The sequence below is a fragment of the Macrobrachium rosenbergii genome, chromosome 5, assembly GCF_040412425.1.
Source record: "Macrobrachium rosenbergii isolate ZJJX-2024 chromosome 5, ASM4041242v1, whole genome shotgun sequence".
Taxonomy (NCBI): domain Eukaryota; kingdom Metazoa; phylum Arthropoda; class Malacostraca; order Decapoda; family Palaemonidae; genus Macrobrachium; species Macrobrachium rosenbergii.
Genome location: NC_089745.1, coordinates 33667990 through 33680139, shown reverse-complemented (window position 1 = coordinate 33680139; position 12150 = coordinate 33667990). Strand labels below are relative to the sequence as shown.

The 12150-nt window shown below is 38.2% G+C and overlaps 1 protein-coding gene across 1 annotated transcript; it reads left to right on the top strand.

Moving 5' to 3' along the window:
- Positions 1 to 1152: 1152 nt before the first annotated feature.
- On the top strand, positions 1153 to 8047 carry LOC136838642 (thyroid hormone receptor alpha-like). The gene is made up of 6 exons (XM_067103949.1): positions 1153 to 1507; positions 2831 to 2968; positions 4505 to 4639; positions 5443 to 5575; positions 6850 to 6952; positions 7272 to 8047. Exons 1-6 carry the CDS (start codon positions 1268 to 1270, stop codon positions 7402 to 7404), a joined length of 882 nt encoding a protein of 293 aa, XP_066960050.1. The 5' UTR covers positions 1153 to 1267; the 3' UTR covers positions 7405 to 8047.
- Positions 8048 to 12150: the final 4103 nt, after the last annotated feature.

The following is a 12150-nucleotide window of genomic DNA, read 5'->3' as shown; positions in this document are numbered from 1 at the left end:
TGATTGGACTTAATCTGATTCATAAAAGTTAGGCTGCTAAGCAACGCACTTGGACACTTTTGGCCATTCAGCGCCCAAGGCAGTAAAAACAAAGAGATGAAGTGGTTGGACAGCCAGACTGAAGAAAGGAAGCAGGAATGGAGGTGGTTAAATACTATAAAATGGTTGCAGCTAGGAGCTGAAAATACGCTGCAAACACCCTTTTGTAATGCCTACACTGCATCACGTGAGGTATACTGGCGGCACTACCCTCCTACAGATATAATTTACGAACAGATTTTATATCTTACACCGGGGTAATGGGTAACTATCATAATTAAAGAGTACGTACTCTATTAGGGCCACCGTCGCCATAAAAAAACTCCTTCGTGACAAATGAAACTTTATACTAAGTTGTAAATGTTGCTAAGCCATGATTCCAATCCCATTCCATTCTTCGCATGTTAGGCATATATTAATGACCGATATTAATGACCCAACATGACACAAAATATACACCTTACAAATACCTAGCTACAGACTAATTAGTCATCTTACTTGCTACTCGAGTATATAAACAAATTTGTTTCAATCCTCTCCTAATTAAACATTTTATTTCTGTCGTTACTTGCAGGTATACGGGTCTCAAAAATGTGTTGTTTGGAAGTTTACACTGAACCATCCTGAACTGAATATTTTCTATGAACCTTTATTTTTCATTGTATTTATTTGACACGAACTATCTTAAAATTCACTCGTCTGAAAGCAAAGTTGCAGCATACACTTCAAACAACAGAGATAATACCAAAACACGACGTAACATTTGTTATAAGAGGTAATGCTGTCCAATTTTTTCCTTATTTTGTCAGGATATAAATATATGCATAAAATGAATGTGTCGAAACGTAGTCGTAAAACACTACGAAAACAAGCTAAATTTGACTTGAAAGTTATTGATACTAAGGTAATGTAAACACTCGGGACGCTTCTGAGAGAGAGAGAGAGAGAGAGAGAGAGAGAGAGAGAGAGAGAGAGAGAGAGAGAGAGGATCAAAGTTTACTGTGAAAAAGTCTCAGGAAAAAACAAGGAACCTGAAAAGGACGCAAGGTTGGAATTACCTTGCTCTGTAATCCTTAGCGGAAGAATTTTACGTTAAAAGCTACGGTAATCAGTTAATCCATCAGTTGTTTCAGTGGAAAGAGTTAGTGTAAGATCCGGAAGGGTGGGGTGGGGACGTTAGGCTTAAAAGTTAGGGTTAGGGAAGGAGGCAGAGAAAACCGTCTAAAAAATGAGTTCCTCTCTGAATGCCCGAGGCGCCGATGAGGCACCTGACGCCTGCGACGAGGGCGACTTGTTGACGAGTCGCAGTCAATCATGTGTTGACGTTGATCAGAATAGATTAAATCAAATGGAAAACTTGTCGACTAGAAGTTCGTTTTCCCCAAGGATAATGTCGAGTCACGAGCAGCTGGTTAACGACATAGACAAAGCGTTTCATGAAGTCTTCTCTCTCCCTCCGCTTGACGAGGTAGGTACAGCACAGGATGTATTTTGTAACTTTCATGGCAGGAAATGTTAGGATCGTGTACAAAGCCTTCATAAATATTATTTGAGTTCAGTTGAGTTTTGTGAAGAAATACATATCGTGCAATGTTTTATGTTTATTAAATTGAGCAGGGGGTAAAACGACGTAGAGTTAGGTTTCTGGTAATTGATTACGTTGATAGATTCATCAGGCTCGAGCCTGCACAGCATTTTATCTTACCACATGGCTGTGGAATTTAATAAATTGGTTGCTATTGAATTCTTAGTATTCTGATGTGTCAAGCTCTTAGATTATAATTTCTTGGTCTCTAGCAGTTACAGTAACTACCTGATCTACAAGATATGACAAGGGTGCTTACAACTTGTATCCAAATGGAACTCTGTAATGTGTGGCATTAGCATTTCGAATGAGGCACAAAGGTGTCAGTTTCACAATTCAAGAGCTGTCTATGTAATTACATATGCCGTCTCTTTTGCAATTCAGGATAAATAAGCAAAATCCTTTAAGCGATTACCCTTCTGCCAAGAGCCTGCGCTCAGAGCTCTACCAATAACAGGTGCAACAGACAAATCTCATTACACTAATGAATAATGGATTTAAGAGTTCTGAGAGTTACCTTACGTTGTTTAGGGAGCAGAAATATTCTTGTTTCAATAAAGTTTAATCTATTTCGAATTTAGCTGTTAGTGGCGCTTTGTATTTAAATAAATGAGGTATTTTTTCTTTAATACCAGTTCTCGGTATTTGGACTTAAACCTGGTTTGGTCTCAAGAGTCGTTAATATGCTTGCTACGAAAAATACTAGAATTTTAAATTTACTGTGAACAGATATTCACCGATGAATTTTTAACGCCCCTCTCACTTTTTGTAAGTTCTGTGTACTGTATGTCTCGTCTTATATGCAAGTGGGGTTCCGATGGGATTTTTTTTTTTTATTGTATCAGAGTTCCTTACCATGGTTATTTTTGCTTAGAATTCATTTTAGGGTTAAGGCTCCAACGACTGAGCAGGTTAGTAATATCAGTTCTTGACTATTGATCACACAACCTGACAAAATCAACCTGAGGTTATCTAACTGGAACACACTGATGTAATGTCTTCTTCGAGTCCCATCTCGAAATTTTAATGTCATTGCTGTCACTCGATTTGGCGTAAAAGAATTGTTGCCTTTAAACCTGCTTTCTGGACCATAGACTGACAATGGCCCATGAAATTTTGAATTGGTGTTTGAAATGTAAATTAAAACTTGCTTTTGTTTTTGTGTAAATCTACTTGTGGTACTGATAAAATCCCACGTTTTTTCAGGGGATGCTTGATAAAATCACGGCTGCGAGCGACATTGAGGGGGAATACAGAGACCTATGGCCTGGAATAGTACAACTCTTCACGCCTTCGGCTCATCGAATTATAGCATTCGTGAGAAGGATTGTCGGGTTTTCAGAAGTAAGTTGAGACGATGAAATAGTTCTGTATTGTACCTAGTCAGGAAATATGCAATTTATTTTTAACGATATCTACGATTAATGAACTAAAAGTACTGAGCTGCCGTCGTCCATCTCCGGCCAAGCTCCTCTTGCAACTGCCCCTATGCAATTATGCAGAGTTCAAGTAACTGTTTCAGACCAGAACAAGGGGTCCCCAGTATTTATGTAAAGTCGCTCACTGAGCCCAAGAAGGGAAGAACTGGAGGAAGAGAGAGAGAGAGAGAGAGAGAGAGAGAGAGAGAGAGAGAGAGAGAGAGAGAGAGAGAGAGAGAGTAAACAATCCAAAATTACAAACTATTCCACTACCCAGTAAAAGTGAATACTTCATTAAAAGTGAGAGAGAGAGAGAGAGAGAGAGAGAGAGAGAGAGAGAGAGAGAGAGAGAGAGAGAGAGAGAGAGAGAGAGAGGGGGGGCTCAGAGTGGTAGTAAACAATCCAAAATTACAAACTATTCCGCTACCCAGTAAAAGTGAATACTTCAATAAAAGTTAGAGAGAGAGAGAGAGAGAGAGAGAGAGAGAGAGAGAGAGAGAGAAGTGGTGGGGGCGGCCTCAGAGTGGTAGTAAACAATCCAAAATTACAAACTATTCCGCTACCCAGTAAAAGTGAGTACTTCAATAAAAGTAAAAAAAAAAGTGAATACTGGGACTTGAGTAGTTCAGTAAAAACCTTAGATGGTCACAAAATGTAAATCCCTTAGTGGCTTGCCAAAAAGAGGAAGTAAGTTAAGTGGGTCTGCTCCGCTAATCAATTTTTTATATTTTCCTTTCTTCCTTTTAGCGTCTCCTAAAAATTTCCAACGATGCAACGAGCTCCTCTCTATTGAATCATGAATTAAGTCTGTGAGCTGCTTTTATTTTACTAAATGTTGATTACTGGAGATTATACAGTTTCATATAAAGGCCTATTTTGCATAAACCTTAGTTTCCGAAAGAAAATAATTTAGCAACATAATTAGATACGGTAACTGCTAAACAATTGTTCTTAGGTACAGAGCCATTTCGATTACGGAATGTTTGTTAAATTTGGGCCGCGTAAGTATTGCGGCCAAGACTTTATTAAATTCTCCCGTTCATAAATATTTTATAATTTTACGGGTTTATTTTACGGATTTATTCTGAGATACGTTGAATTATAATAAGATCTCAGATTTATTCATTTACCATAACTTGTTTTTGGTACCTTGTCTATTAAGGATACGGTTAAATACGACAGAGAAGCATTCCCTTGTTTTGTTGTATTTCGGTTTTCAGTTTAGCCGTTAAAGCTTTCCCTCACATCCTGTAGCAAAGTCGGCAGTGACGTGCATCATAAAAGGGAAGAGCTTAGGAAAACGTCCAGGTTATGCTGTTATACCAGATTCAATCTTTTGGCACGGTAACAGACCCCATCAATCCAAGGCAACATTTGAAGCCTAAAACTTGGGTTCATTTCCTTCCAATCCATTCCGCAATCGGTCATAAATCTAACGAAAACTTACTCTTCCATAACGCAGCTGAACGCTACCGATCAAACAGTTCTCCTTCGAAGCTGCGTGATGGACATTTTATTCTTCAGGATGGGAAGCAAATACGACGCTTTGAGCAGCTCACTTCCGATGAGGAATGGGAATCGCGTCCATAGGAAGCAGGTGAGAGACTAGTTAGTAATATATCCATCAGGATTCTCCTAATAAATCATGGCTTTGAATCTGCGTCTTACTATAGTGCTGATCATTCTAAGAACTTTTTCTAATGGTGTATAAAGGACCACCACCTAAATCCTCAACTGAGATGAATACTGTTAGTGCATATTCAGTTTTTGTGACAGTTGTGAATATCTTGGTTTTCTCCTGGTTATGTTAAAGCAAAGCAAACTAGCTAACAGACTGGATGGACAGGTGGAAAGTAACAAAACTTTTTCATGGAGGAAAAGATTTGCTCTCTCGAACAGTTGACTTTGCCTCACAACTGGCTACACATTTCGAGTTTACAAGAACTTTGGTCGATGGAAGGTAACAGATGCGATTTGCATTTTTTCGCCTGAAAAGTTTTTTGAGTGTGTGCGTCCTCGAAATATTTTGTTTCTGTTTAAGCATTATCTAGGGAAAGGATTCTGTTTAGATTAAAAATCTAACTTGAGTAATCTTTAAATTTCGTAAAGCATTATCAAGGGAAAGGAATCTTTAGATTAAAAAATCTGACTTGAGTAATCTTCAGTTTTGTAATTTAATATCGTTCAAAATTGTCAGCATTGCGAGCTACGTTTTGTATTCCACAAATTTTTAACAACGTATGGGTGACGATTCGCTATTTTCTGTTGCTTTGCTTTACAGACAAACACATACACATACACAAACATATACGTATATACATATACATAATACGCGCGCACACGATATGTATATACATAGCCTTAAAATATGTAGCGTGTGACTTTCTGTTCAACTTCCAGGCCATTACTTTGTACTCGGGAGGGCTGTGGCGCTATCTGGAACCGCTGTTCAACACGGCCGAGGCAATATCCAACCTGGGCCTGTCGGTCACCGAGTCCGCTTTAGCGATTGCCGTCATTGCAGTGGAAACAGGTGAGCATTACCATGCTTCGCATTAAAGATTTAGGATATTATGAGTGAAAGCCTCTGCTGACTATAGATGCATTTACAGGTTCATAGTGAAGGAGTTTTGTGCAGAAGGAACGAACCAGGTTCACTGTGAAAGTGTGACTATTTCCACATAATTATAACTTAAACATGAGCCATGGATAACAGCAAATTATTTGTAAGGCCATCCCGAAGTTAAATAGGGACGGCAGATACTTGAAATAGGATGTGACAACCAAAAATGTCCTTATGCTGCCATCGTAATAATGAGAGACATTACAACAAAATACAAGTAAGACAAGCAGACTGAAACAGTGTACTAAAGGAATATCCTGATTTAATTTCCTTCTATAAGAGAGCAATTAAGGAGTAATGGCATTGGGAGGAATTAGCTGGAAGATATAGAAACTGAATATTTTCCCTCAATACCCATCCATATTCTTATTAACGAAGTCTTGACAAAAACCAGAAGGAAAGCTACAAAAAATAAATACAAAGTCGTGGGAGGGGTCATGTGGTGATGGTGGCGGCACAGGTTGGGGGAGGACGCGGGAGACTTATTCTCCCACGTGGAAAATTAGTTCTTATTAGTTCGCACTTCGGATGTCTGCAGCTTGTCAGAACTTTGGGGCTCACACCCGGGGAAGTTACACCTCCGCCATAAATTTGCGGATAATTTGAGACAACCTCCAACTCGCCTCGCTTCCTCCCCAGCTACGAAATGGAAAAAGGAAAACTTCTTCCCCCAGACCTGCTTCTGGTACAAAGTAGAGAGAGAGCGTGGCTGTAATCTGGTATATTTTTAAGGTTATTTTGGACGGTGGTGGCTGAACGCCTGAAGTATTGTGGAAGTTGCATCCGAGGGCTTGATGGAGGACACTATTGAAGTCAGTCAAGAAATGTCAAGAAGAAAGTTCTTTACCACTTGAAAATGTAAGGAAAAAGTAAATGAAAAACTGCACTGGAAAACGAAATGACACTTCTCGAGCGAAAGTAATGTCTGTTGATTTCTTCCGCAAAAGGGTATAACAGAGCTCTTCGGTGGGGAGGGGATGGGAGGGGAGGACAATACCCTGGGTTCATAAACATCTCGTGCAGTTTGACCATCCTGATGTACGTACGGAATAATTTATGTTAACTGACTTAAGAAATTAGTAGTATAGTTTGCGCAAATTTATCAAGACTTCCATTTAATTTTTTTCTAGATTTTCGACGGTAGCTAATCTAGTATTAATGGACCTTTGATTTTATATTGAAAGATCGTATTGGTTTGACTGACGCGGAATCTGTGCATTCACTACAACGCAAGATTAAGGAAGCGGCTGAACGTCATGTGGAACGAACAAACCCTGAACAAGGAAGGTGAGTCAACTATCATTATAAGCTATTCCACTGAACAGGGGGTTTCAAGCATGGTAACGGTGTTTCAACTCTTAATATGATTTAAAGGGACCACTGATTAAAATTAGCCGGAAAAATATCATTTTTCACTGACATAACTGACACAATCATTTCATCTCTAACTACCCCAACTATTGAATTTTGTCAGAAAGTAATCATGTTCTTTTACCTATTTCCACGGCTAATTTCTGTAGCATTAAATGAAAGACTACAACTACCCTTGGAAATCCCAGCTCGAAGCAATTTACTAGTGCAGTTTTACTAACTTCATTATTTCCAGGTGGTCGAGAATCCTGACGGAGCTAACATCCATTCGTATTGTCAGCCATCAAAACTCGCGTTGGTTACTAAGTCGACGCACGCTACGATGCGTCTGTCAGCTGTCAATTCAGATACTGGAGGATGCTTACTGAATACATCATTTGTGCTCTATACAAGTACAAAATGTTTGAGAGGAGATTTTAGCTATTATATGCTAATCATATCTGTTTTAGGACACTTTTAATTTTGTTCACTTGTTAAACCGTTGTAGATACTTTTTGTCTTGTTTTAGTTGACTATTTGGTGTAGTCATGATCATTTTACTTAACCTAAATGGTAATTAGGCAAACGTTAGTCACCTAATTTAAAGAACATGGCCGATTGTCACGTACACTTCTTAGCCAAGAACAAGACTTGTAATGTGTAGAAAAATGAGTATCTGGTCTGGAAAGTAGAATTTTAGCCTTTTGTAAGTCCCAAAGGCAATTAGGGAAGGTATAAAGTATAGGTAAGGTTAGATGTAAGAACACTGTGATTTTTCTAGGGGATTCTGGCTATTGTAGTTTCCTTCATAAGCTTTCCTTTTCGTTAAAAGGAATAATCTACAGCTTCGACAGCTACACTTGTGAATAAAAAAATAAAAATAAAAAAAAATTAGTTTAAAGGTCGTACTGAATACCGTAAGGTTATAGTATCTTCTTCTTTCATACCATTATGAAAATATGGCTTAAAGCAATCTTTGTACTGTACATCACTTGCCAACTGTTCTATTAATACAATTAGATACACAAGAAATCTGTTTTTACTGACCATTATATTTACTGCCGTGAAGCATAAAATGTCCAAAATGTGCAAACTGGATCTGAAGTTCTTAACTATAAGAGGAAAAATACTTTCAGATAACTGAAAAATACTGCTATTGATTTTCACAACTAATCAGATCAGAATGAAGTTCTTACTATGGCTGTCAATTGAAACACAACAGAGGCTCTCCACCCAATGCTTACTGTACACTTGACGGGCTGCTCTCAGCAAGAGCCCGTGCTGTCGAGAAACCAGCTTGATCTTGAAAAATACAAGGGTTCCACGGATTACTCTACCCCCGAAGGAAAGCAGTGCCGTCAGTGCACCTCACGAGGTGCACTGTTCGCATTCTTAAGGTTATTTGCAGCGTGCCTTCGGTCCTTAGCTGTGCAACCCCTTTCATTCCTTTTACTGTACCTCCGTTTATAATGTTTCTAACATCTTGCTATCCACCTTCTCCAGACAATTTTCATAGAGCACCTGCAAGGTTTTTCTTCCTTTACACCTTTCAAACCTTTCTACTCTCAATTTCCCCTTCTACGCTGAATGATCTTATAGGTCCCAGCGCTCAGACTTGTCTAAATTCTATATTCCATTCCATTCCACAGATCTCTCCGAAAACACTTGCTTACTCGACATTCTCATACGGGTGCAAGCAGGTATTTACGATCTCTAAGAAATTTCAAGAAGAAAATCTTGGCTCTGGGAATTTTTCGGCTGAACGAATTTAAAGCAGAACCATCACCATCCACGAAGACCCAGCGGCATATGCCACAGATAATTAAGTAATGACTTTTTCAGAGAGGACAAGCTTGTGACGAGTCTACCTCATAAACGAAGGGAAAAGACTTGTGAAAGGTTAGCTTTGTTTAAAAATCCAAATTTATTTTACTTCGATTTACTATAATTATCAAAATCTTATTTTCAGGAAACTAGAAGAAAGCTTTGGACTAGCGTAAGTTTCCTATGAAGAAGCGCCCAAATGTGAAGAGGGGGGGAAAAAGTATAAAGTTAGTAAATACTTAAAAGCAAAACACACGCAGTTAATAAACGTTAGTGTACATATAAAAAATCTAGTTAAAAAAAAAATCCGACTGGTGTACCGATAAGCATATTGATTCGAAAGTCAACACCTGAAAGTTGTAGTACAAAGGCCATGCCACTGCAGCAGATACGAAGGAGGTTGAAGCCCCGTCCATATGACCAGGTTTTGTCTGGGAGACTCGGTCCGTTGGCAGACAAAATGTAAACAAACAAAAGACCGTTGTGTACACGGCAGTCTGGCCAAAGTCTGGGTGGAGGTGAGCCAGTACGACGACTGCAGCATGGCTCATGGCCAGAGCAGAAATCGACTGGCACTGCCTTTTTAGCTCCATGGATCCACTTGTCGAGAGTCTGTGAACACCGCATTAGTTACTCGATGATTCAAAAACTCGACTCATATTCATATTGGCATTATTTTCATAATATGAATAATAGTAATGGTACCGTGAAAATGGTAAGTAGAAAATGATGTTGGACTGATTAATCGGATGATACCTTCGTTTACGTTGTAAAGTAGAAGTGAAAACCATTAAAAAACCAACCCTACAAACTCCACAATTGGTTTTACGTTTTTCTACCTCATATCATTACCATTATTTTAGAAGTAAGAGTGGAGCAAAATGCTGTAGACTAAAGGGCGCCTAAAGAGAGAGCATTCCACCGAGGAACACGAGTAGAAGTAATACGATAACTAACAGACAAAATAACGGCAAGGAAAATGAATGTAAAAAAATGGAAAAATAAACATATTAAGAAAGATAATACTTGAAGATCAAGGACAATATACATAATTTCATATAACAGATGACCATACATACGGATTAAACACGTATATTACAGTATAATGATATATTCCCATGGGTATCTATTTGATTACAATGATAAATATACCATAACCGGATATCTATTTGCTTACAACGATAAATATACCGTAAACCTCAAGTTCACGAGCTCTGTATATTGCAGTAAATATTTTTAAGTATTATAATTATTTAGCAGTAAATAAATTATTTTTAATGCTTTTCATATACAATACCTGTTTTATATACTAAACCAAATACATTAGCTCTTTGCATCAATATCTGAAACGACACTATTACCAAACGGCCACAAATACTCCAAACAACTAGGCTAGCATACCAGAAAGAGGCTTTTGAAGCCCCCACCTCCAGCTAAACTCTCTCTAGACAAAATTTAACCACATTATACTATTAAAAAAAAAAAAAAAAAAAAAAAAAAATTAGCAATGTAAGAAGTCGCATTGACAGGCAATCCTATGAAAGTAAATGTTTTGATACCTGACAGTAACTTGCGATCAATAAAAATAAAATCTCGAAGTAATTAGCTCAAAATACAAAAAAAAAAAAAAACAAAAAAAGTTGTTCAGGGTTCGCGTTTGTCAGCAGTCTCTTTTCGTTCCCAAATCCAAGATTTGTTTCGGGAACAAAGATTTTGTGTCAAAAGGTGTTGGTGTCTTGAGACTGCGTCACCTCATTCGCGAACTTCCCCTAACTTTTCTCATTTCATTAGCAAGTATGAATACGTAACAGGAAAACAAACCGGCTCTTTCTTACCGCCGTGCGATGTTTGTCTATAAAAAACACAAGAAAAAACTTGGCTTAATCCCTTTACTGATTAGGGAGTAAGGGAATTTTTCAAGTGAATAATGAGTAAGTAGCGCAAAGTTTTCTGAACAGGACAACCATTTACGTGTCGCATTCAATTTGAACTTTGCACCGGAGGTGAATTTATATTGAGAAATTTCGAACTGACGCCACTCCATTTCTTAAGGGAAAGGCGCACTGTCGTCTTTGCTGGGAATGACCTCGATCATCGAGGTACTGCGTTTCCACGCCTTCACGTTATTACTTCTTCCTTTACCAATAGACAGTTCTTTCGCGATTTTATTTTCCCCCGCTCAGAAATAATACCGAAAGTTTAAATTAAGTTAGCCGTATAAGCCGCCTTCAACAAATTCCATCTACATAATTGCATTAAGGTTTTGGCTTTGCTCTTGACATCCTCGCCCAAAACTGTTGGGGTGAGGGGAAATGGGAATATCGGGCTACCCTTCAGTAGGTACCATTTGCCTCCAGTAACACGAAGCCAAGGCCAGGGACAAATTTCTTATTTTTCTAAATTATTTTTTAGTCATTGCCTCTATGTCTCTATACGCGCTTTCAAACACATACACAAAAATAAACTTACCCGACAAAACTTTACGAAATTGCTCGAGAACTGACTGACAGTAATAAATCAATTAATTTTTGGTGGGCGGACTAGTTACCAGTGTCCAAGTTGTGCTGACTTAGCGCATCAAAATACAGGCCACCTATTTCTTAAGCAAGCAAAAACAATTTTTAGCATTGTCAATAAATAGAGAGCCCAATAATAGGAATAAAAAAACTTGGAGAGCCTCTCTAATTAATGGCCAGAAAGTCCATTCTTTTCTATGCTATGCAGTTATAAGAGTTCGATAATAAATGTTCAGCTGAACTGGAAAGCGTTGAGAGAAAACAAGTACCGGCAAAACATGAAGCAAGTTAAATGACCGATACGCTTCCTCAATGCCGCAGTTATCACTATCGTGTCCAAAATAAAGAAAATAACAAAATGTCAATGCTTTTACTGTACTTGTTTGAGAGGCGTAATACTCAGAAACATGAAATTTTGAGATAACTTTCATAAAATGATCTCCTTTGGACTTTCCAGTTGAGCAGTGCATAATCAAGAAATACGTTTCATCCTTTCAGTAAGATAAAGAAACACCATACCCATTCCTGTCCTAATTGTGGGGAATTACAATACGTCAAACCTCAATGCATTTCTAGTTTTGACATAATATTCCAGCGGCATTACAATATGTGATTTAAAACACATGCACACACGCGCAGATGTTAAAAAGAGTTGACAAGAAGCTTACGCTTTTGGGGAAGAATTGACACTATAAGCGCCTGGAACCAACTGATGCATGATACAACGGTACCTCTTATATAAATTACTATTATTGTTCAAAAAATACATCTCTTTACAGCTTGAAAAGTTCCCAG